Raw genomic sequence first — 26,203 nt, 5'->3', positions numbered from 1 at the left:
GCTCTATGAATATTTCTGAGTGGATGAACTCATTGGGAAGTTATCTGTCCAGGGTCAAGGGCTAGTGATTGCTGGAGCTCAGATTAGAGTCCTGGCCCCCTTATCCCTTGTTCAGAGTTCTCTACAGTATACCTCAGATGATAAGGGCTCATGTCATTCTGCTGACTCTTGCATATTCGTGTGGTTTGTATAGTCAGGTATTTAACCTATGTTTTTCCAGAGTTTTATTTATTCAAGTTATAAATCAAATACCTCTTTTTAATGTGAGATTTCATGCTGGATATTGAGATTTGAAGGTAAATAAGACAAAAGTCCCTGGCCTCAAGCTACTCAAGTTTAGAAGAAAAATAAGGCAACATCTATTTCACTGTTGTTGTAGTTAATAATTAAATAATATAATATGACTTAGCTTTATATCCCTTTACCCATATGTGTTTTTAAATGAGTGTTTTGATGTGTATGCAGTAAAGCCCAAATTAACTATCACAAAACCCAACAAACTCTCAGGAGTAAACTAAAAGCAGGCCCAGAAAGATGGATGATAACTCAAAGATTTGAAGAGAGAATCTGCGTCAGCTAGTATAAAAAACAAAAAACAGATAACAACAACAAAACTTGTTGAACCATATAGTGTTTAAGACTCTTCCTATACATCTATACAAATTAAGTTACAAAATAGTATTCTGGGCTCAACTGTCAACTCCATCATTCACTCTACTTACTGGTGTGACAATAAACTATTCCTCTGAAAGTTGCCTTCTATTTAGAAGCTAGTAAAGGCAGATTTTGTTAACTTTTCCCAGTAAGTTTGTCTCTGAAATACTTCTTTCATTTTCCCTTTTTTAAAAGTTGATAAATGGAATTGCTCAAGTCACATTTAACTCTGAAGTTGCAGTTAAGGAACTGTCCTATGCAAGTCTGGAAGATTTAAACAACAAGTACCTTTATATTGGTGTAACAGTCATAGAGTCTACAGGTAAGGTTTTTGTTTTTTACTTGAATAATATTTATACAGCATATTAAAAGTATAAATAATTTCTATAATTCTTTCATATTTTATTTTCCTCCATAGTTAAGTATTATTTTCACATCATTAAAAACAGATTAGAGTAAAGCCCTGCCACTCTATCATGGGGTCTCTATCACCCACGTGCAAAATTGGGATAGCACCTGCCCAAGTGATGTCTTGAGTAGCCTGGCAGACTATCTGGCTTGAACATCTAGCACCCCAATGTTCTCACCCAGTAAGAATAAAAATCTAAATGACATTAGGTATATACAAATGTTTGATAAGGTCGGAGGTAATGTTTCCAAAATGGGTACAGTAATAGCATATACCTTATAGGGTTGTAGTGAGGATCAGAGAGTAACTGTATGCAAAGTACTTAAAATAACACCTGTTGGGGCACCTGTCAGTCAGGTGGCTCAGTCAATTGAGCATGTCACTTCTGCTCAGGTCATGATCTTGTGTCCATGGGTTCGAGCCCCGCGTTGGGCTCTGTGCTGACAGCTCAGAGCCTGGAGCCGGCTTCGGATTCTGTGTCTCCCTCTCTCTCTGCCCCTCCTCTGCTTGCACTCTGTCTCTCTCTCAAAAATAAATAAACATTAAAAATTTAAAAGAAAGTAATACCTGTCAGCTATTGAATACCACCTAAGGTGTTAACCGCCCCTCCTCCCCCTTCCCCTCTACCTTCTTTTCTCCTCCCTCCCTCCCCTTCCCCTCCTCCTCCCTCTCCTCCTCCTCCTTCTTTTCCTTCTCTTTCTTCTTGTTTCCACCTACTACTTTCATAGCATCCTTAAAACTTATCTAGTGCTCTCAACCCCGACTCCAGTCATTTGTAATAGTCATTCATTATTACTCCAAATTAGGTCAATTTGTCTTAACTTCTGGTGTCTTGATTACTGATGTTCTTTATATTTTCAGGTTTATATTAAACCCCTAAACTAAATTGAACAAATTATTTAAACACACTAGCCCCCCCCCCACCTTTTTCTTGGCAAAATGAGAGGTAGACTAGATGATCCCTAAGGTCCCTTCCACCTCCTTAAATTTGTCCTTCAAAGGTAGTACAATAAAGAATTGAGATAATTATCCGGTTATTGAGTACCTTGTATTTATCAGATGATCCATAGGTGTTGGAGAATGATAATCCTTGCCCAGGATGTTACTTTTTGACCTTATTTTAATGTTTATTTTTTACTTTTATTTTTTCTCAATTTATTTCAAATAAATTCAGTTTAAGCTACATTTATGAGATATTCAAAGAGTGTTGCTAAACATACAGGCTTACAAATATGAATGATGTATAATCCCAGCACTCAAGTAGTTTACAAACTAGCATCAGCTGTAAGACAGGTAAACAAAGAATTCTGTCATAAGCAGGAATTAATTCTATTGCACTCTAGGCAAAGTACCTAATGCTTCAGAGGACGGTGACCTTCAGAGGAAGGTGAGCTCCTAGATGATTGTTGAGCAACCAAGTACAGCACCCTGAAAATGATCGATCTTGAAGGATAAGTTGGGTTTTGAGGCAGGAATGTAGATGGGAATGTAGATGGGGGAGAAGTGGGACACCGTCCATAGAGAGGACATACCACAGTTAGCAGACAAGACTTGATCTTTGAGGTTATCCGGTTGATTATCAGGTTGCCGAAGTATAGAATATGCATAGAGGTGTTAAGGATGTAATATTGGAAAGCACTCTGGAGTCACTGGAGCTTTGTATGTTATTGGGCCCTTGCTAGTGGACTCTCAGGGTTCCCTCTACCTCAATCACTCTCTTTCTGTCTTCTTCTCCATGTCTCTCTATACCCCTGTGCTCTATAGGTGAATCCCTGCAAAGTTCACTGCCTGGTCCTTTCCCTCTCTCCACAATCCCTTGTACGTACTCACCCAAAACTCAGGCCACTGAGAAAAAGTGGTGTCCCTTCCTCACCTTCCTCCCCAGTCCAACCCTGTAACTCTCCTTGCACAAGCCTTGGATAAGGCTTTGGACACACCTGAGGTCTAAACTTTTCTCTACACTACCCCCTTTGAACCAAGACTACTGGTAAATAAATGCATGCAGGAATGGATGAGTAAGTCTGTGGACACATACACAGGTAAAATAGATCCCCATAGGGATTGGCATATTCCTTAAAAAGGTCAATGTGATGCATGTCATTTCTTTAGGTGGATTTTCTGAAGAGGCAGAAATTCCTGGCATCAAATATGTCCTCTCTCCCTACAAACTGAATTTGGTTGCCACTCCTCTTTTTGTGAAGCCTGGGATTCCATATTCTATCAAGGTAGATGAAGGAGGGAAGATTGCTGAATATGATTGTCTCTTTCTGTTTACAGAAAGCACGGGGATGGCAAACAGGGGAGGGGTGCTGGGGAAGGGAATCACAGGAGGAATTCGTTTTATAAAACCTGCCGCTCCTATAGATGCAGAAGGAGGTGGGAAAATGCTAGCCAGCTTCAGCCTCAGAGTTGTTTCAGCCCGTAGAGCAAGTGCCCGTATGTAGTAGGTAGTTAGGTAGCCTGTGGTAGGCATTCCCTTAAAAAGCATTGCATTGAGTTATGTGTAAATAAAACACCAGAAGTCTATAGTTTTTTTTAAATTTTTTTTAATGTTTTATTTATTTCTGAGAGAGAGACAAACAGCGTGAGCAGGGTAGGGTCAGAGAGAGGAGACACAGAATCTGAGGCAGGCTCCAGGCTCTGAGCTGTCAGCACAGAGCCCGACGTGGAGGCTCAAACCCACAAACTGTGAGATCGTGACCTGAGGTAAAGTCGGAAGTTTAACCGACTGAGCCACCCAGGCGCCCCCAGAAATCTATAGTTTAAAAAAAATGCTAACATTTGGGGTGTCTGGGTGACCCAGTTGGTTAAGCGTCCGACTTCGGCTCAGGTCATGATCTCACGGTTTGTGAGTTCGAGCCCCGTGGAAGGCTCTGTGCTGACAGCTCAGAGCCTGGAGCCTGCTTTGGTTTCTGTGTCTGCCTCTCTCTGCTCCGCCCCCCAACCTCATGCTCTGTGGCTCTCTGTCTCTCAAAAAGAAACAATTAAAAAAACCCAGTAAAATAAATATTAACATTTAAAATTATTTGGTGGCATATTCTTCAAAAGCTTTAAAACAGAAATATCATTTCTTGAAAATAAATCCCCTTTCTCTCCCCATTTTTTACTTCCTGTGTGTCTTATCTGTGTTTGCATTTCTGTACTTTTCAGTCTGCCCCTGTGGTCTTTGCACATAACTGTCTCATCTCTTCTCTCTGTGTTATTCTTCGTCCTTTCCATTTTGGCTCTTTCTGTCCTTGCTTCTCTGTTCTCTCTCTCTCTCTCTCTCTCTGCTTCCTCCTTCCTTTTTAATATTTTCTCTCCTCCCTCCACTTTTCTTTTTTAAAGTGTTGGTACTATAGCTTTAATGTGTTCATTTGACTTTCTATTTAAATTTTATTTAGTATTTTATATTTCACTATATATAGTACATGTTATATTTTTAAGATGGAAATTTTTGTTCCCTGTCCTTAACTTAGAAAGCTAAAACAAGGGGCGGCTGGGTGGGTCAGTCAGTTTTGCATCCAACTTTGGCTCAGGCCATGATCTCACAGCTCGTGAGTTCAAGCCCTGCGTCAGCTCTGTGCTGCGTCAGCTCAGAGCCTGGACCCCGCTTTGGATTCTCTGTCTCCTTCTCTCTTTCTCTGCCCTTCCCTCACTCATGCTCTGTCTCTCTCTCTCTCTCCTTAAAAATAAACATTAAAGGGGCGCCTGGGTGGCTTAGTCAGTTAAGCGTCCGACTTTCGCTTAGGTCATGATCTCACGGTTCGTGGGTTCGAGCCCCGCGTCAGGCTCTGTGCTGACTGCCAGCTCAGAGCCTGGAGCCTGTTTCAGAGTCTGTGTCTCCCTCTCTCTCTGACCCTCCCCTGCTCACGCTGTCTCTCTCTCTCTCTCTCTCCTAGAAATAAATAAAACATTAAAAAAAATTTAAAAAATAAACATTAAAAAATTTTTTTTACGCTAGAACAGAGTGTTTTACTTTTTTATTCTGTGAAAACATGTTACTATTAAATATCAACTTTAGTATAATTAAAATGTGTTAATATTCACTGTGGGTCACTGGCTTTTAAAACAATTTACCAAGCTAAAGCCAGCTTTGTACATGCTTGAAGTATCTAAATAGAATCAAACCTTTCTATAATCTGAGAACATACCTCTCTCTACTGAGTTAAATGTGAATAATTTATACTTTGGTGGGGAGGAAGAAAAATTATTTCGGAAATTGTTCTGCTTAAAAAAAATGATGAGCTGCTGAAATGGATCTGAATTGTTCTGGCAAACAGGTGCAAGTTAAGGATTCATTAGACCAGTTGGTAGGAGGGGTCCCAGTGACCCTGAGCGCACAAACCATCGATGTAAACCAAGAAATGTCTAACTTGGAGTTGATGAAAAGCGTAACACATTCCAATGATGGAGTAGCTTCGTTTATAGTTAATCTTCCATCTGGAACAAGGATGCTGGAGTTTAACGTGAGCTGAATTCTCCTGTTAAATTTTCTGGGACAATGTGTGCTTTTTGACTGTGTGTTTTGGCTAGTGTGCAGAACAGATGCAGCAGATTTTAAACATGAGTCCAGAGAACAGGTCCACANAAAAAAAAAAAAAAAAAAAAAAAAAAAAAAAATCACTAGAGGCAATATGCTAATCCATTGACTGGTTCTGGAGGAAGATAAATATATCATTTTTTATTTGGGAATTAATGATTTTCTCTTACATTAGTAAGACTATTCTAATCTATAAGCTTCAGAATAGGTATAGCAGTGCAAGTCAGTGGTAGAAACATCATCTCCCTCACCCACCTTTTTTATCTGTTTTCAGGAACACAGAGGTCAAACGTGGATGCCTCCCTTTTTCCTAGCTGCATAAGCCACTCTACCTTAGAGCTCAGTTAACAGGCTTCTCTCTCAGCAACAAATGTTTAAGTTCTCAATCCCCACCCCACCCCCCAAAATAAGTTAATAATGGACATTTATGACAATGGCATGCATACATTCACTACCATCTACTAAGCACTTAGGAAATGCTAAGAGCTTTACGTTGGACACATTTAATACCCAGTTAGTTAGCTCTGAGTTAGAGAATATTATCTTTGCCATTTTGTAGCTGTGGAAATTAGGTTTCTAACCTCTCTTGTGATTAAATAACTTATCCAGAGTTAATAAATTGCGGCCCTGAGATGCAAACCAATACATAGCTCACTCCAGAGCATGAGCTAATAACCCCTTTTCTGTCAAAGGTGGATATTACTGCCATGACATAATTTCTGCCCCATTCCGTATTTATAAAAACACCTACATGTTGCCACTTCACAATGAAACTGGACCAGAAAGTCTGATGTTCATTTACAATTCCTGTCCCCAGTCTTCAAGGCCTCTTCATTGCTACCCTCCTCTTACCCCCCAATCCCTGCCAACCCATGGGAAGAGGAGTCCCCAACTTGCCATGACATTTCAGGAAGGGTGCCAGTATTTGTTCCAGGAGCATCTTTCCCCCTTCCCTTCACCAGACTTTCCCACTGTAGCTCATAGCCCCATATTATTCCAATTATCGTCCATAGTCTTTGTAAAGTTATTTGATACCACAGCTGTACAAACATTGGAGTAGTGGAGGGTTTGTTTTTTCTTCGGCATTTGGTGTTTTGAAATTTAGAAATTTATAAAACAAAGAAAGAAATTCACAAGGTATGTTCCATAGAAAATATTTCATCACAGTCCACATGTCTTTTTTGACATTTTCCTTTTCAGGTCAAGACTGAAGACCCAGATCTTCCAGAAGACAATCAGGCCAGCAAAGATTACCAAGCAATAGCATATTCATCTCTCAGCCAAAGTTACCTTTATATTGACTGGACTGGAAACTATAAACCTTTGCTTGTGGGAGAATATCTGAATATTATTGTTACCCCCAGAAGTCCATATATTAACAAAATAACTCACTATAATTACTTGGTAAGTACAGTAATGATAGATTTACAACTATCAATTCCCCCACCTGGAACATTTCTCTTTATTTATGAGGAACATTAGAATGACCCCTTACATTTGTTTTTACAAAGTATTTTCAAGAGCATAATTCAATTTGACAATCATTTTTTTCAAAAGCCTTTGAGATGGGCTGTGATTTTTATGACTACTTCCCAGGTGAGGAAACTGAGGAACAGAAAGGTTAAGAGGTTCACCGTGGTCACTCAGCTTGGAAAATGAAGATTTTTTTGTTTGAACTGGGAACCTCTGATTCCTTATCTGATATGCCTTTCCCCAAAGAGAGCCTGATTACTCCACAGAGACTGATTAAATTCTCACATTACCTCTGCTCTATTTTCACGGCCAAAGATTACAGACCCAAACCTATTTCAAAATGTGCATTTCATTGGCATAAAAGGGAGACTCAAATCCTGCTCTTAAGAGCTGAGTCATATGATATCTACCCCAGTTCTACCCATTAGCAACATCCCTATTACATCCCTTATATTAAACAAAGGTGGCCATTCAAGCCTATACGTGAAACCTAGGACAGAAGGTGGGGGAAATGTTAAGGGCTTCCTAACATCTCCAAAGAAATGGAATGAATTAGTCCAGTGGCCAGGACAAACAGGTGGTGATAGCTTTTTCAACATTTTTGAGAAAGAAATTTTAAAAAGTAGGTAAGGTATACAGCTCACGTTGACAGATGAAGAACTATGGGACCTGTTTAGGAACTCTGCACCAGAACCACATATGAAGTCCTGCTCTCCCAGGACAATTTAAGTTTGAGGACATTTTGACTTCATGTGATTTGTATTTTGACTTCATGTGATTTGTAACTTATTTTCTAACTATATGCCTCCAATACAGAACCTACTATCTGGCTTTAAAACTTAGTTACCAGGGGTGCCTGGTGGCTCAGTTGGCTAAGTATCTGACTTTAGCTCAGGTCATGATCTCACAGGTTATAGGTTTGAGCCCCATGCCAGGCTCTGTGCTGACAGCTCAGAGCCTGCTTTGTACTCTGTGTTCCTCTCTCTCTCTGCCCCTCCCTGCTTGCTCTCTCTCTCTCTCTTTCTCTCAAAAATAAATAAACATTAAAAGTTAAAAAAAGGGGGGGGCATGTAGGTGGCTCAGTGGGTTAAGCATACGGCTTTGGCCTATGTTGTGATCTCGCCATTCCTGTGTTCAAGCCCTGCGTTAGGCTCTGTGCTGGCAGCTCAGAGCCTGGAACCTGTTTCAGATTCTGTGTCTCCCTCTCTCTCTGCCCCTCCCCGCCCCCTGCGCCTCTCAAAAATAAATAAACATTAAAGGAAAAAAATTTTTTTAATAATTTTAAAAATCTTAATTCCCAAATAAGATGCACTCTACTAATGCATCTATTTTGTTTTAACCAATAAAACAAGAGATTTTAGTGACAGTGTGATGACTTTAAACAGATTTGGGGTCAAATCTTAGTTCTCTGATTTCCTAGTTATGTGATTTTGAGCTAAAGTCATTATGACATTTAGCTAATTCCTGAGTCCCAGTCCCTTTATCTATCTGCACAGTGGGAGGTAATATTCCTATCCTACCAATTCTTGTGAGAAAGAGAAGAATTAGTAAACAGAAACGTCCCTGACACATAGCAGGCCCATACTTGTTAACTTTCTTTATCTTTAACATAATTTCTACTCCAGCTCCAAGCTCCATCTTGAAGCAAAGCTTTTGTTTTTTAATGGTCACTACTGCTATTTATTTTTAGATTTTATCTAAGGGCAAAATTGTTCACTTTGGCACAAGAGAGAAATTTCCAGATTCAACCTATCAAAACATAAACATTCCAGTGACACAAAACATGGTTCCTTCAGCCCGTCTCCTGGTCTATTACATCGTCACAGGAGAGCAGACAGCAGAGTTAGTATCTGACTCAGTCTGGATAAATATCGAAGAAAAGTGTGGCAATCAGCTCCAGGTAAGCCACAAATTATGAGTCACAATCAGATGTTCTTCTGAATAAAGGAGACTGTGAATATAACTACTTGTGAAGTTTTGTCTCATGCAGATAACCTTTTCTTTTCTTTTCTTTTCCAAATGATCTTTTAGGTTCATCTGTCTCCAAGTACAGATATGTCATATTCTCCCGCCCAACCTGTATCTCTTAATGTGGCAACTGAGTCGAGTTCCTGGGTGGCTTTATCAGCAGTGGACAGTGCTATATATGCACTCCAAAGAAGAGCCAAGAAACCTCTGGAAAGAGTTAAGTGGTGCATGGCCTTGGTGGCTGGGGCATGGGGTGGCTCTGTGTGGCCCCTAGGGTAGGTTGTGGGGAAGAAGTAAGGGAAGACTGGATCTGCTTTTCTGTAAATACACTCATAACAATGGCTCGTAGGAAGGTAAGCCATCCTCACGTTACTGATTCATCCCTTTTGGTTTTCCAAGAGTAGCACATGACCATAATGACAATTATATTCCTGGGGCAAAAGTGCCATCAATTTGGATGATTTTGATATTTTCTTTTCTTTTTTACTCTGATGAAAATCTGTGGCATGAAAGAATGTGAGAATTACTCAGTTCCCCTAAGTTCCCATTTATCTCCCTGATGCCCTGCTAACTATTTTGTAGGCTTGAATTTCTTTGACCAGAAAAAGAAAGAAAACTATACAATTAAAGCCATTCAGAAAAGAAAAAAAGAAGAAAACATTTGGGATCAAAATTAAAACTGGAATAAACTTCCCCAAACAAGTTCTCACTCTCTTAGAACCTAGATCCCTTCCTCCCCCAAATATAAGAGGTTGTGCTCATTTCTTTTTAGCAACTTAAAAATTAATTTGTCTGTTAATTTAGTCATTCATACATTTATTTATTTGTTAGTTTGGATGTTATATTGATGTTATAGCATTCATTCTATGTACAACACAGCATGGGTTGGTTCCTAGGAATATTCTCACAAAAGCTTAAAACTTAGTTTTTATTTTGATTTTGAATGCGTGTATATTTATAAATATAAAGGGACACACTAAAATAATGAAGTTGGGAAATCTGGCCGTTGGCCGTTTGACAGATGAACGATGGCCTGATATGTTATACCCATGTGACACCTTGTGCCTTTAATTCTTCAGGGAAATGATTTGTGCATCTAAGTAGACTCCATATTTTGCCTTGAGTTAATTCCTAAGAATTATTAAATTGGCTAACCACCTCTGGACAGGTATTTCAAGTCTTAGAGACGAGCGACCTGGGCTGTGGGGCAGGTGGTGGCCGCAACAATGCAGAGGTATTCTATCTGGCTGGACTCCTCTTTCTCACCAATGCAAATGTAGAAGACACCCAAGAAGACGGTAAAATGTTCAGCATTATTTTTTTTGTTTATTCTTCAAATTGATGACTGAAATTTACATTGATTGTTTGCCTCCCGGACATCATTTTTGTAACTGTCTTCCACAATATTCTATATGCTGATCTTAGAGAGATGTGACTATGTAACACCCCAGTACAAAATGTTTTACTGACCATCAAGATAAAGTACAAAATCTTTAGTGTACCCTCAGGGCACTGCCACAGTCTTCTCCACAGTTCTCTCCAACTATCTTTTGTCTGGCTCTACCTTACCTGATGTTTAAGCTGTGCAGACCCAAGTGTAGTTCTAGGGGTGACTTTCTGCTATTTTATTTTATACATTTAGACCTTTCCCCATCACAACTACTTCCCTTGCATTAGCCTGGAGAACCTGGTGAAAGAATCTCCTCCTCTGTAAGATCTCTTCCCCATACAGAATGGGTCATTCCCTCCTCCTTTCACAGAGAGAATACCATGGGGACCAGCTCTGTGTATAAGTAACACAGTAGCAGGTCATCACCGAACATTTTTCCATTAAGTTATGCATTTTGCCTCAACCACTGCACTGTGAGCTTTTGAAGAACAAGGACCACATCGTAATCATATTCTTTCTGTGGCTGTAAAACTGTTCATAATTATATTTGACTTATTATTCATCATAACAGAGCACAAAGAGCAAATAATAAAAGTAGCATACCCAGCGGAAACTTTGCTCACTTTAAATGCTTAGATATTTCTCTGTAATCGGTGGATCAAAGAGGTTGCAGGATTCAAAACCAAACTTAGATCAAACCAGTCAAACTAGAGGACATTGGATCATGAGCTCCTCTAAGGTAAGTGTTAAGATGTGGGTGCATAGTGCCTAGTCAAACGGGCTCTCAGAATTCGTTGAATAAATGAATGACTTGTGAATATTTTAAATACTTAAACAATTTCATGGAATTTTCTTTTTTTGACATTTTAACTCTTTTTTCCTTCTCCTCCTTCTACTACTACTACTTCTTTTTTTTTTAAACAGATAAGCCTTGTAAAGAAATTCTCAGGCCAAAGAGGATGCTGCAAAAGAAAATAGAGGAAGAAGGTACTCTAAAAGTTTGATGCAATTGTAAAGAGATTATGATCCTATTATTAAAAATCTGGGGAAAATGAACATTATCTAATTATTCCTAATCCAAATGGAATGGGTGAAAAGAAAGACATGTACAGATGTCTAGCTTACCTCTCTCAGAAAGATTAATCCAAATAAATCTACTTCATTTGCTATAAGCTCAGTCTGAGGAAAATAACTATCATTTCTATCTCTAAAATTAAAAGGTTAACTTTTTATTTGTTACAAATATTTCCTCTGTATAGGCTTCATTTGGCAATTAAAGTTACATTCTTCCATTTTCTTCTGACCAAAATCATAATTTGATTAACTTTGAAGTACACCTAGAAACATATTTCTTCTATTCTGTATATTTAACAGCTAAGAGTATTTTGGATTATTCTTTGGGAAATCAGTCTAACAGAAATTATTTTTAAACAATTATTTAAATGGAAATATGATCACTGGTGATACTAAAATAGGAAGAATGTTGAACTGGAAGTCAGTGGCCAGAGTTCAACTAATAATCACGCTTAGGGTAATATAAGAATTCCTTCCATCTGTATATGAGTTATTTTAATTCCAACCTTTGTTCTAAGTTCTAACAATATGAAAGACACTGAGTAGTTTGGGCACTTATGATAAAATATGAGCACTTATTGGGGCATCTGGGTGGCTCAGTTGGTTAAGTGTCCAACTTTGGCTCATGTCATGGTTCATGGGTTCAAGCCCCGTGTTGAGCTATGTGCTGACAGCTCAGAGCCTGCTGCCTGCTTCGGATTCTGTGTCTCCCTGTCTCTCGGTTCCTCCCCCACCCACGCCCTGTCTCTCTCAAAAATAAATAAACATTAAAAAGGTTTTTTTTTAAATATTAACTCTTATGATGCCACCAATGGAAGTCCAAAAACCACATCCTATAAGAAAAGTTTTAAAAAGCAGGATATGTGGCTTAAAGAAGGAAACACTTATACAGTGCTGATAGCCATCTTCAAATATATGAAGCCTTCTCCATTAACTTATTTCACTCACAGGGTGCTGGACCCAAGATGCCAGTTTCAGAAGTTAGTATTTAGCTCAATTGCAAGAAGCTCTTTAACCATTTAGTGTGAGTGAGAGTGATGTGCCTTGTGAGATCACATTCTCCCTGTTCCCGTTCCCGGGGTAGCCAGCTGAGTGTGGCATGCCCCTCACCTGTCCTTGACTGTCATTGGGGGTGGGGGCGGGGTTGTGTGCCTGTAGAACCCAAGGACCTCTCAGGAGCCCTTCTGAACCTGAGGTTTTGTGACTCTGTGCTTAATCAAGGACATTTGCATCATTACCATTTCAGCTGCTAAATACAAACAAGCAATGATGAAGAAGTGTTGCTACGATGGAGCCCATCGAAACGACTATGAGGACTGTGAGCAGCGTGCTGCCCGCATCAAGATAGGCCCCAGATGCGTCAAGATCTTCAAGGAATGTTGTATCATCGCATATCAGCACCGTAATAATGCGTCTAGTAAAGACATCCTTCTGGGAAGGCTACGTGAGTTTGATGTTTTCTATCAGAATTCTGCTCAGTATAGGGAATCCTGTGTAATCCTGTTCTGCTAAAATAGGGCAGTTTTCATGTTCTATTTAAAATTGAAATTAGACAGGGGCTTCTGGGTGGCTCAGTCAGTTAAGTGGCCAGCTTCGGCTCAGGTCACTATCTCACAGTTCATGAGTTCGAGCCCTGCTCTGGGCTCTGTGCTGACAGCTCAGAGCCTGGAGCCTGCTTCAGATTCTGTGTCCCCCTCTCTCTCTGCCCCTGCCCCACTCATGCTCTCTCTCTCTCTCTCTCTCTGTCTCTGATTCTCTCTCAAAAATAAATAAACATAAAAGAAGAAAAAAATTTTAATTGAAATTAGGAAAAAAATGCTTATTAGAAGAAAATCAGCTATTGTTTTTGGGAATCAAAGGAGGCGTATGTAGTATAGAGCAGAGTACACGAGCCCACAGTGAAGACCCAGGGCATAAGGCCACCTTTTCTGTAAACTTGAATGATTATTTATCCTCTCTGAGCCTCAACCTCCTCATCTCCTCATTTTTAAAGCAAGAAGCTTGGGCTTAGATGATCTCCAATATACTTTTGAGTTCTAGAATTCTAGGGTTCTCTGTTATTACAACCATTAAAAATTTTGTTGATGCCTATGTTGACCAAATATAGCAAATGATTTCTAAATCATGAGGTTAAGTGTACTTACACAAAAGATGAAATCTTATTTCTGTTTCAACCATAAAACATGTTTTCAGGACTTAGAGAACTCTCATTAATATGCTTTCAGAACTTTCAGGGCTTTCATTGCATTTATACGTAATCAGAACAAAAGGAACAAAAGCTCTCATTTCAGAATCTGATTGTTTCTCTTAACAGTATGTCTTAAACAGCATCTATCCGAGTGGATATATTTTGGCAAACATAAATTTTTGTGGCCATTTTTCAAAACCATGTTATTAGATATATTTAGGTGGTTTTCAGATGTTTGCTTATTTCAAGGAGCATCTTCACAAACCATCTAGTACAGATATTTTTCATTGTCCAGTTTTTCAACTATGGTCATCGGATTTGGCTTCCACTGTTGAGCTTCTGCTTCTTCCCACCCACCCCCCGTCCCCACCTCTCTGGTGCTCCACTCTACCCCTCTTTCTAGACAGCTTGGCCTCCCAAAACTCCTATGGGTTTTGCAACTCTGCAAAGGTCTACATGAGCTTCTTGCCCTGCTCTGCAGCCTGCAAACTCCCTGCCGACAGTAAATCTGGACAATTCTAGGGTTCAACGAATCAGTCTCCCCTCTCTCAGGAATCATGGCCCTGGGTCACTTACGCTCTCATGTCTGAAAACTGTTGTTTTATGTAATGTGCCTGATTTTTTTAGTTTAGTTTGTTTAATGTTTTTTAAGGCAGAAGAGTAACTCTTATCAGTGCATCTTGGACAGAAGCAGAAATTCTGTCCATTTTATTAAGGGAAATAGAAATAAATTTCCCTTACGTAAACCGTCCTTATTTCATAACATAAACACAATTACAGTAATTGTAAAAATGCAAATGACTTGATAGATTGATCCTTATCTTTTGTAATCTCAGGAACACTAAACAGTTAGCAATTGAAGAAACAAATCATTGAAGATATTTTTATGCTTTATTTGTTCTGTCAGTGCTATCAGTGGAGAAATTCCAAGACCTTTAAAGTTCTATTTTGTGGGGCGTCTGGGTGGCTCAGCCCATTAACATCCAACTTCAGCTCAGGTCACGATCTCATGGTTCATGAGTTCAACCCCTGCATCAAGTTCTGTGCTGACAGTGCAGAGCCTGCTTGGGATTCTCTCTCTCCTCTCTCTCTCTGCCCTTACCCTGCTTGTGCTCTCTTGCTCTCAAAATAAATAAATAAACTTTATTAAAAAATAAATAAAGTTCTATTTTGTGGGGCACCTGGGTGGCTCAGTCAGTTAAGTGTCTGACTTTGGCTCAGGTCATGATCTCATGGTTTGTAGGTGCAAGCCCTGTGTCTGCTGTCAGCTGTGCTGACAGCTCAGAGCCTGGAGCCTGCTTCAGATTATGTGTCTCCCTCTCTCTCTGTCCCTCCCCAACCTGCTTTCTGACTCTCTCTCTCTCTCAAAATAAATAAGCATTAAAAAAATTTATAAAGCTCTATTTTGAAATTATTAAACAAAATGTTNCTCCCCCCGCCCCCCCCCAGATATAAAGACCCTGTTACCAGTGAGCAAGCCAGAAATACGAAGCTATTTTCCAGAAAGCTGGTTATGGGAAGTTCATCATGTCCCCAGAAGGTATTATACTTCTTTGACATTCCTCTGAAAAATGTGGGAAAATACAAATATTATGGCCAAAAATCTGGAAACTACCCATTTCCCAATAGTTTATTTAAGAGTTAAGACAATATACCATTTGGTTAAATTTTGTTTTATTTGCTTTACTTTTTTTTCTTTTTCTTTTTCTTTTTTTTTTAATGTGTGCTTTGCTGTGGTCATTGGTTCCAAGGCAAAATTAACTCTTGGTGAGGAAGGGTACTATTCTATTTAATTTTATCCTGCTTTAGTAAGCCTTTACTGAGCACAGGTATGTGCTATATGCTACAGTAAGCAACCATTTTCTTTTCTTTTCCTTTTTTTTTTTTTTTTTTGAGAAAGAGAGAGAGAGCAGGGGAGAGGCAGATAGAGAAGGAGAGACAGAATCCCAAGCAGGTTCCACATTGTCAGTGCAGAGCCAACATGGGTCTCCAACTCATGAACCCTGAGATCATGATCTGAGCTGAAATCGAGAGTCCAGTGCTTGACCAACTAACTCCCCAGGCACTGCTTTTTACTTATTTATTTATTTTTCTTTTTAAAATTTACTTTTGAAGGAGAGAGAAAGAACAGAGGAGAGGCAGAGAGAGAATTAAGCAGGCATTTTCATCCTGAAATATCTGTATTATAAAAACTGATTATTAAGAAGATTCTCTTCTTGTTTTTCTTAAATTTTTTTTAATGTTTTATTTACTTCTGAGAGAGAGAGACAGCGTGAGCAGGAGAGGGTCAGAGAGAGAGGGAGACACAGAATCTGAAACAGGCTCCAGGCTCTGAGCTAGCTGTCAGCACAGAGCCCAACGCGGGGCTCTAACCCATGAACCATGAGATCATGATCTGAGACGAAGTCGGACGCTCAACTGACTGAGCCACCCGGGCACCCCAGCAACCCTGTGCTCTTAACCCTCCCAGGATCTTTTTTTTTTTTTTTAAATGTTTTATTTATTTCTAGCAGAGAGAGAGAGAGACACAGCGTGAGCAGGGGAGGGTCAGAGAGAGAGGGAGACACAGAATCTGAAACAGGCTCCAGGCTCTGAGCTGGCTGTCAGCACAGAGCCCAACGCGGGGCTCTAACCCATGAACCATGAGATCATGATCTGAGACGAAGTCGGACGCTGAACTGACTGAGACACCCAGGAGCCCCTCTTCTTGCTTTTCAACACACTTATGGAATGCCGACTCTGTCCCAGGCACTGGAGGCAGTGAGGAACAGTGCTGAGTCCCTGAGCATCACCGTTCTTTGGGGCCTCAAAGCATTGACTTTTCAAGCCCTGAGGCCCAAGCCTGGCACCAGTCTTAAAATGGATCTCCTCGTCTCTACCTACTGCTCTCTTGTCCATTCAGCTGGCCTTGCCCCCGGGCCAGCACTTCCTCTGGTAAGCCTTCCCACCCCTTTCCCCCACCCTGTCAGCGTCTGGGTTAATTACCCCTACCAATCAACCCTGCTGCCTAAATCATGCTATTACGATGGCCCGTTTACCTGCCTGTCTTCCACATGAAAATGATACTTTCAGGGCAAAGACTAAATTCAGATTACTGTTTTATACTCCGGACCTGGCATAGGGTCCAGCTTGAATGTGTTGAATCAATGCACACTGCCTCTGAACTTTTTAAATGCTTTATTGGTACAGTTATTACAGTGAATTACAATTTATTTACTTAACTGTTTCTTCTACTAGACTATAAACTACTTGAGAACAAGACTGTATCTTGTAAGTGCTGCATATTCAATATTTAGTGCTATGCCTGACTCAGAGATGATGGACAATAGCTGTTTGTTAGGTCAAAGATATAAATATATAAGCTTAATCTTAATCAGATTTTTTTTTTATTATGGGGGCACCTGGGTGGCTCAGTCGATTGAGCATCTGACTCTTGAGTTTGGCTCCAGTGATGATCTCATGGTTCGTGGGATTGGGCCCAGGTCAGGCTCTACACTGACACCATGGAGCCTGTTTATAAGATTCTCTCCTTCTCTCTCTCTCTCTCTCTCTCTCTCTCTCTCTCCCCCCCCACTCTCACTCTCTCTCAAAATAAATAAACATTAAGAAAAAGAAATTCTTAGTTATGTTGACTTTGTTATGAGCAGTGTTAAGATGCATTACTTTACTTCTCCATTTTAGAATATACCACATAATAAATATTTTTTCTGTATGTTTTGAATTTGTGATTTTTCAAAGGCATCTTTCTAAATTTGAATTCTCATTATACAAGTGAAATATTTAAAAACAAGCAACAAGTAGGAGGGTTAATGAATATATTTTTCCTGCTTGATTTTTCCTTAGTATCTGATGTCATTTTGTTTTATTGTGACTTTTTTCTTGCTTCTAAAGCAGTAGGCAGCAAAAATTCTGTTTAGGGAATGCTGGGAAATTGGGCTAATCAATGTTTCACTGTATTTGAATATTAACATATTAACTTTCAGAAGCCAATTGCAGTTTGTGCTACCTGATTCTCTAACTACCTGGGAAATTCAAGGTGTTGGCATTTCAGATAGTGGTAAGCAAACTTACGCTGTATACTCATTTAAGGAGTGATTTCATTAGCAAAATGCGTTTTTGTTTTGTTGTTGTTTTTTTTTTGTTATAATCTATATAGCTCACCCAGGACTTCAGTGGTGTCATTTGTTAAATATCTTTTTAATATATTACAAAAAAAGTTGAATATGTCCATATCTTTGACCATATTGACCATTCATTTTATAAATACTGATGTCAAGTTCCCATTTCCTTTGCTTTTCTCAGTGACTGAGAGCTTGAGTAGAGTTAGAAGCAAATGTATTACTTTTCCCTTCGGTTAGTTCCCTTTTGTGGTGATTTAGCTCAGATACTTTATGAATAACTTCAGAGTTGGTTTTGTTTGTTTGTTTGCATTTTTTATTTCTTTGAAATCTTGGTTTCCACAATCAAAATTTTATACCCATTAAATAGAGCTGATAATGAATATCTAAAAAGGGATTTGGTACTTGAGTTGATAAACATTCTCATGCCTTAAATAAAATTGAATATTTGTTGGAGAAATGAAGTTTTCTATTAATACGGATAATTATTGAAATAAAAATCAATGAGTGGAAAATTCAAGGACATCACAGTACAGAGAAAAACATGATACAGTATTCCTTTTTCCTTGAAGGAAAGCAATTCTGAGACATAGTAGTCCTAATAAGGCATTATAGGAATTCCCTAATATGCCTCTACTTTGCTTTCACTTTGGACTGAAGGTATATGTGTTGCTGATACTCTCAAGGCACAGGTGTTCAAAGATGTCTTCCTGGAAATGAATATACCATATTCTGTTGTACGAGGGGAGCAGATCCAATTGAAAGGAACTGTTTACAACTACAGAGTGTCTGGTATACGGGTAAGTAGGTATTTACAATATGTTCAGATCAATGGAAAAAGGAAGAATTCTCTGATTTTATATGAATTCTATCAATGGAATGATCACATACACAAAAAACAAAAATTCAGCTCAGTGAACAGATGAGAAAAGGCAGACTTAAGACATGTATCCTTACAACTCCAATTTAAGGAAGAATACAAGTCTGTAATATAATCAGTGTGCCGAAGAGGCTCAGAGAAAGGATTTTGAGTTTCCCTGGATTCTGAATTTCTTGATCATCTTGCATCTGACAATCCTTTCCTTGTCTCTGTCTTCACCATTCATTCTCATATTCTCTTTGTAGATCTGGTCATCCCCTCTGAAAGTTGTTATTTCAGACAATGCACCCTGTTACTTTGTAGCTACAGGCCTGCACATCACTGAAACCTCTAATCCCTTGACTTCCTTACGCTTTCGTTATTCCTTAGCTCTCTTCTACCTTTACTTCACTCCTTGTCCAGGTTAGAATCCATAAACTACCACTATAATCATAAAGTACACTAACTAAAATCATGTTAATTCCCTTAATTCTCTCTCACTCCAGGGTACACACCCTGAAAAACTCTGACCATGGTTGAACCCACCATTTCTCTTCTTTTTGCCAGCACACGGCCAAAGAGAATTACAAAATAGAGTAACTGATTTTGTTTGAAAATCATAGTCACAAAACTTTATATGGGAACTCAGTGTGTCCAGAAATCTAGCTATATTTTTATTTTTTTAAATGTATTTCTTGTTTAATTTACACCCAAGTTAGTTAGCATATGGTGCAACAATGATTTCAGGAGTAGATTCCTTAATGCCCCTTACCCATTTAGACCCCCCACAACCCCTCCAGCAATGCTGTTTGTTCTCCATATTTAAGAGTCTCTAATGTTTTGTCCCCCTCCCTGTTTTTATATTATTTTGCTTCCCTTCCCTTATGTTCATCTGTTTTGTATCTTAAAGTCCTCACATGAGTGAAGTCATATATTTGTCTTTCTCTGACTGACTAATTTTGCTTAGCATAATACCCTCCAGTTCCATCCATGTAATTATATTTTTTTAAAGCTCTAATTTCATTCTCAGTGGTTTCCAAAAATTTTGCTTACATGCTGTCTAAATGCTGAGGGGAAAGCCATGTGCCCCAATGACAAATTTTGAATTAGAATTTAAGATTTTTCATCCTAAGTTCAAAAAAAATATGCAAATCTATAACCTTTGGAATATTTAAATATTAATATTTTTAATGAACTGGTTATATCAAACTTCTAAATATAGCAGAATCTAAATGCCATAACATTCCATTTTAAAATACTCAAATAAACTGTAATTACCAACAGATTAAATACCAATTCCTTTCTCTGTGAAGGCATATTTCCATTTCATTCTCCTAATGTTGTATATGCTATGCTTGAATGTTTCCTATTGATTACCCTCGTACTTTGATGCAAAAAAAGTAGATATTTGAAATCAAAAAAATGTTTTAAGTTTATTTATTATGAGGCAGAGAGAGCATGAGAAGGGACGGCACAGAGACAGAGAAAGAGAGATAGCACAAGCTGGGTTAGGGGGGAGCAGAGAGAGAGGGAGAGAGAGAGAATCCCAAGCAGGCTCCACACTGTCAGTGCAGAGCCCGATGCGAGGCTAGAACTCATGAACCATGAGATCAAGACCTGAGCCGAAACCAAGAGTCAGATGCTTAACCAACTAAGCCATCCAGGCACCCCTGAAATTGTATAAGGATTTTGATACACATTTCTCCTCTGCCTTAGAATGTAAGGGATTATTTAACACTGGAAAAATATCAGGGAGAGTTTGTATCCAGATGAACATAGTCCGGGCATACTTTCCTTATGATAGTGTTTTAATATAACTGCTTACTGGTGATATTTCAGTTCTGTGTTAAAATGTCTACCGTGGAGGGGATCTGTACATCAGGAAGACAAGCCATTGACCACCAGGGCAGGAATCCCTCCAAATGTCTGTTCCAGACAGTAGAAGGTTCCTCCAGTCACTTGGTGACCTTCAGCGTGCTTCCCCTGGAAATTGGCCTCCATAACATCAACTTTTCACTGGAGACTTCACTTGGAAAAGAAATTTTAGTAAAAACATTACGAGTGGTGGTAAGAAAAAATATGCTTTTTCTGATTCTCTTTAAAAACACTTTTTTCATAGGTGAAGAGGATTAAGAGTACACTTATGATGAGCACTGAGTAATGTATAGAACTGTTGAATCACTATATTGTACACCTGGAACTAATATAACGATATATGTTGATTACACTAGAATTAAATTTTTTAAAAAGAATAATAACAGCAAAAAAACCCAACTTTTTTCAGTCTGAAAAAAATCTCAGCAACTTATTACTAAGTGGTTCAGAAAGAAGAATCATGTAAATGTAATAAAATGTTAACATTTGTGGGAAACTGTGGGGGAGCTTATCTCAGATTTTTTTTTTTTTTTACTATTCTAGTAACTTTCCCTGAAGTCTGATGTGGTGTTTTAAAATTTAAATAAAACAATGATACTTGATTATTGTAGAAAAAATAGAATACTGAAAAACCACAGAGAAGAAAAAATGAAAATCACTGATAACTCTCACACCCAGAAATATCCAGAATATCCACACCCAGAAATATCCAACTTTAACAACTTGGTATAAAGCCTTTCAGGCTTTTCCCCCCTAACACCTTCAGAAGGTCTTAAAATCTATATGCCAGACATTATGCCAGGTACTGGAGATACAAAAATAGATAAGACACAGCCCATGCATTTACAGTTTAGGATTTATAGTCTACAAAAAATTTCCATTTGCAAATGAGTAAACAGGCTAAAAGAGGAAGAAAACTATCATTTATTAAAGTACTATTTACCCACATAGTCTGTTGAGTGTTTTCATGTTATCTTACTAAGATTAAGATTCTTACCAAGAGTCATTTGGCTAGTTAATGACAGAACTGGGCCTTCTTAGGTCTTCGTTCCCTGGTTGCGGTTTTCAGCCATGAAATAACTTCAGTAAATGTATACGGACCTATTTTGTGCAAGGCGTGTTCTGTGCGTCCTTGTGTGGTGGTTCCACGTGCAGACCCTGAAGACAGGCTACCTGGGTTTGGACCCTGGCTCCACCGCTTCCTAGCAGTGTGACATTGGATAAGTTTCTTGATTTCTCTATGCGTCATTTTCCTCACCTATCAGATGGGAGTAATAATAGCATCTACTTCATAGAGTATTTTTTGAGGTTAAATGAGCTACTACATACAAAGCACTGAAATCAATTACCCGGCTTATAATAACTTTTATTTAAGTATTTGCTCTATTATGAGAATAGCCAAAAATCTTATTCTTGCATGTATTAATATAAGTACTTAAACATATCTGGCCTTTAAAAAATGATTTTTCAATCAGAAAGTGGTCAAGTTGATCCAAGAACTCAGGTCATGTGAGTTTAATTATATTCTTTTGTCATTTGAAGGGGGTGTCTGAAATCCAGTGAACAAGTTAACTTAAATGAGGAACAAGTTAACTGAGGGAGTTAAATTTAATTATATTCCTGACCGAATGTTTTCTGCCTTTTTAGCCAGAAGGTGTCAAAAAGGAAAGTTACGCTGGTGTTACTCTGGACCCAAGGGGTATTTATGGTAGGCAAAATGATTTTGTATTTTATATGTCATCTTTTGCCCTAGAAATTCAAATGTATAGGTAACCTGAAACACTTTTTCAAAATGTTAATTGTCTGGGATCAGAAATATCCACGTCTTAGCTCACTGACATTCTTGATAGCATGTATTGTGCTATAATCTGGATGTGTTTAGAACAAAGAAAAATAATTCCATTAGTTTTAAGTGTAAAGCACTGAAATAGTAATAATTGCATGATTTTTCTTGTATACTAGTCATTTTGTATCTATCACGATAATAATTTACAATACCTTCTTATAGAACCATCAATCCAAAGAACACCTAAGCAAAAGTCATTTATGTACTTATTTAACATGCATTATTTGAAAACACAATAATGCTGATTAATCACTCAACTAACCCATTTGTCACTGCTTCTCTGATTTTACCCATCAATAAAGATATTCTGAATCTTCTCACAGTTAGAATTTTGCAAACATTTGAACATCTAATTAAGGCCTAATTATATACATACATGAACTAAATATATAAATAGTTATATTTACAATATATATGAAATTTAGAATGTGTTCAATTAACAATTCTTTTCAACAACACAGAAGACAGCCTTCCATAGTCCTTATTAAATGGTTAAAATGTACCTTGTTGCATTGCATCATTTTCCTTTTCTTGCAATGAGCGATGAGAAAAAAAGTTTACTTACCAATCAAGACCATTATACTCAGAGAGCGGTTTCCTCTGAGAAAGCAAAGAATTCAGACCTTTACATTTAAATCAGCTCAGAATCATAAGCTTACCTAGGATGACTTCAACAGAGAACAAAAAAGAAAAATTCATCCTACGTGCATATGTTAACTTTTTTCTTTAATTTTATCTCCCCACAGACCTTCTTCCAACCTGTCCATTGTGAAGGATCTGTGGATAGAGATATTTCAGATTCTGAGGTTTGGGGCCTCATGCAGTTAAATCAAGCCTCAGAGCCACTGCATCTTTTGCTTTTCTTCCTTTTTACCCTTATGTCTCCTATACCCCAAACAGCCCTGTCTTACACATCCCAGGTGCAGACATCAGGGCCATGAGATGGGAATGATCTTTCATTTGGAGATAAATCTCACCATCAAAAATCTTGATAAAATCAATAGGAGTAGTAGTAGTAGTAGTAATATCTATGTCTCTTTACAATCTTGCCATCTGACTTTTTCCCTTGGTGTTTTAGACAACTTCAATTTAAACAGCTTTGTGACTTACTGGAGAGCTAAATAGGGAAAAGATGACAAGTAATCCTGTCCAGTGAGTTTGGAGATTTTATTAAATACTTCCAATATTTATATAATGGAATTGCTATATCAGTATAATACTTTATAGAATTACATTTTTTAAATGTTTGGGTTGTTTTGTTTGAGAGAGAGAGAGCATGAGCTGGGGAGGGGCAAAAGAGAAAGAAAAAAAATCCCAAGCAGGCTCGGCTCTGACAGCAAGGAGCCCAACGCAGGGTTCCAACTCACACATGGGTGAGATCATGACCTGAGCCGATGTCAGATGCTTAACTGACTGAGCCACCCAGGCATCCCTAGAATTCCGTTTTTTAAAAAAGGCTAAGATGTATTTGGAAAAGTAAATGGACAGTAACATCACTGGAAATTTGAAAAAAATTTATATCAGTGAGGGAAAAGGAAGTATCAGAACGCACTGTAAAGTAATAGTAATTAAAATGGAATGACATCAGCTGAAAATGAGAACTAAATGTGGAAACTCGGTCCCACAAGCCGAGTTCCTGCTTTCTCTCCCCAACGTGCCCTTTGCTTCCAGATGTTTTCTTCCCTGGGCCGCGGGGAGTCCATGTCCTCACCCCCCTCTCTTCCTGGCATACCACATCGGCGGTCTGGGCAGGCCCCTCTCATGTTTTCTCCCTGCATTCCCCACCCCTACTCTATTTTCCTTCCTTCACACACAGCCACTCAAATCCTAGCCTACATCCGATTCTACGTCTCAAGCTTTTAAACTCAACATTCTGTTTTAAAGAAATAGTCACTGCTTCTTACATAATGTTTCAGAGTCCATTCCACCACGGTTTTTCTTAGTGACAGGCTCTCCACCACCATAAACCATGCCGAGCATCCTTATACGTCTCTCTTTACAAATCTGCATCAGCCTCCAGCTAAGCTGTGTGTCCGGAAGTGCGACCGTTGGGTCACAGGGCACACATATCCTAAATATCATCTGCGGCTGTCTTACTGGTCTTCAGAACGGCTGAGCACTTACAGTGCCACCAGCATTGCGTAAAGGTTGCCATCTGTCTACACCCTCACCAACACTTGGTATTATTACCTGCATCTCTAAAATGTGCTATTAGAGGGCGTCTGGCTGGCTCAGTCAGAAGAGCTTGCAACTTCTGATCTCAGGGTTGTTAAGTTTGGGCTCCACATTATGTGTATAGATACACATTATGTGTACTTAAAAAAATAAAAATACATAAATAAAACAAAACGTGCTACTTTTGAGGGGAATAAAATGTCTCATTGTTTTAATTTGGAGTCTTCTGATTATAAATGATTTTTAACATTTCTCCACATGCTTGTTGGCCATTTGGGCTTCCCATCTGTGAATTGCCTCTTCTTATCTTTTGCACTTTTTCCTACTCTCCGTTTGGATTTTCTTGTCTATTTCATATTGATTTTTGTCTCTGATATGCTTGCTTTGGTAGCACATTACTAAGATGCTTATCTCTGGTGTACTTCTTTTGAGAATAATGAACCCTCGTGGGTTTTGAACAGGAATCCTTTATATGGTCAAATTCATTATAATTTTACTTTAAGGCTATTATATATTTTGGGGGTAATCTTTAAGAAGCCTTTCCCCATCCTTAGTTCACAAAGATATTGTAGATTTTATCCTATTGGTTTTACAGATTTAATTTTTAAATGTTTTAATCTCTCTGGCATTTACCTTCTTTTTTAAAAATTTGTTAATGTTTATTTTTGAGAGAGAGCACAAGTGAGGAAGGGGCAGAGAGAGAGGGAGACACAGAATCCAAAGCAGGCTCCAGGCTCTGAGCTGTCAGTACAGAGCCTGACGCAGGGCTTGAACTCACAAACTGTGATCACGACTTGAGCTGAAGTAGGATGCTTAACCCAGGCACCCCATCTCTGGCATCTACCTTTATATGTGATGTCTTCATGAGTCTTCTATCATGATTTCTGACAAGAAGTAAAATTGACTTCTCTTAGTTTTAGTTTTCTCATCTATACCTTTTCCATCTGGGAGCACTATTGCTAATGAGAATTGAAATAGTCAAGGGTGGGTATCGATGGCAAAATAGTGGAGGATCAGATTTAGACAATTTCAGACAGCCTACTATCATTAAGGACAACATACTGAGCATGAACTGTTTGCCAGGCTCTTTGTCTATATTATTTTTGCCCTCACAAAAACCCTTTGAGGAAAATATTATTGCCTCTATTGATCTGAGGAACACAGCAAGGCACAGAAAGCTTGAATGCCCTGCCCGCTGCAACATATAGAGTGAGCTCCTTCTGAACTCTTCCAGCCACACCGCAAACCTCTTAAATGTCTTCACTGAGTTTTATTTCAATATTATATCCTCAGCATTTATTAAAGTTAATTAAGAAAGAAGTTACCTGAGGAACATTCCTGTCTCTTCCGCAAAGCCCTCTGGCTTGTCCATTAAATGGCAAAATGTCACTATTTTCTTTTGGCATCTGCCCTGTGCCAGAGACTGGGCTAAATGCTGGCATTACAGCATTTGATAAGGGATGGGTCCTGTCCTTAAAGCTTTCTTGGCAGGTCCATGGGAGGGGGATCCCTTTGTTTTGACTGCTCTGGGCTCTGCAGTAAAGCAGTAAAGCTTCCTGAGCTCAGGATCCAAGCTCCATATGCACCAGCTCTGTGACCTTGAGCAGTTTGCTTTCCAAACCTCAGTTTCCTCATCTATAAAATAAAAATAA

The 26,203-nt window shown here is 38.7% G+C and overlaps 1 protein-coding gene across 2 annotated transcripts in view; it reads left to right on the top strand.

Moving 5' to 3' along the window:
* The window catches only part of C5 (complement C5), an 84,266-nt gene that overhangs the window by 22,130 nt on the left and 35,933 nt on the right, over positions 1–26,203 (top strand). For both annotated transcript variants that reach the window (XM_077769807.1, XM_077769808.1), the window contains exons 9-22: positions 850–976; positions 3,173–3,288; positions 5,326–5,511; positions 6,786–6,989; positions 8,749–8,958; positions 9,090–9,242; positions 10,195–10,324; positions 11,341–11,403; positions 12,737–12,934; positions 15,128–15,218; positions 17,662–17,735; positions 18,457–18,596; positions 20,495–20,722; positions 22,178–22,238. In XM_077769807.1, the coding sequence (XP_077625933.1) occupies positions 850–976; positions 3,173–3,288; positions 5,326–5,511; positions 6,786–6,989; positions 8,749–8,958; positions 9,090–9,242; positions 10,195–10,324; positions 11,341–11,403; positions 12,737–12,934; positions 15,128–15,218; positions 17,662–17,735; positions 18,457–18,596; positions 20,495–20,722; positions 22,178–22,238 (1,981 nt within the window). The remainder of the gene's footprint in view (positions 1–849; positions 977–3,172; positions 3,289–5,325; positions 5,512–6,785; positions 6,990–8,748; positions 8,959–9,089; positions 9,243–10,194; positions 10,325–11,340; positions 11,404–12,736; positions 12,935–15,127; positions 15,219–17,661; positions 17,736–18,456; positions 18,597–20,494; positions 20,723–22,177; positions 22,239–26,203) is intronic.

The sequence above is a fragment of the Crocuta crocuta genome, unplaced genomic scaffold (assembly GCF_008692635.1).
Source record: "Crocuta crocuta isolate KB4526 unplaced genomic scaffold, BGI_CrCroc_1.0 scaffold95, whole genome shotgun sequence".
Classification (NCBI taxonomy): domain Eukaryota; kingdom Metazoa; phylum Chordata; class Mammalia; order Carnivora; family Hyaenidae; genus Crocuta; species Crocuta crocuta.
This window is presented reverse-complemented; position numbering and strand designations above follow the sequence as displayed.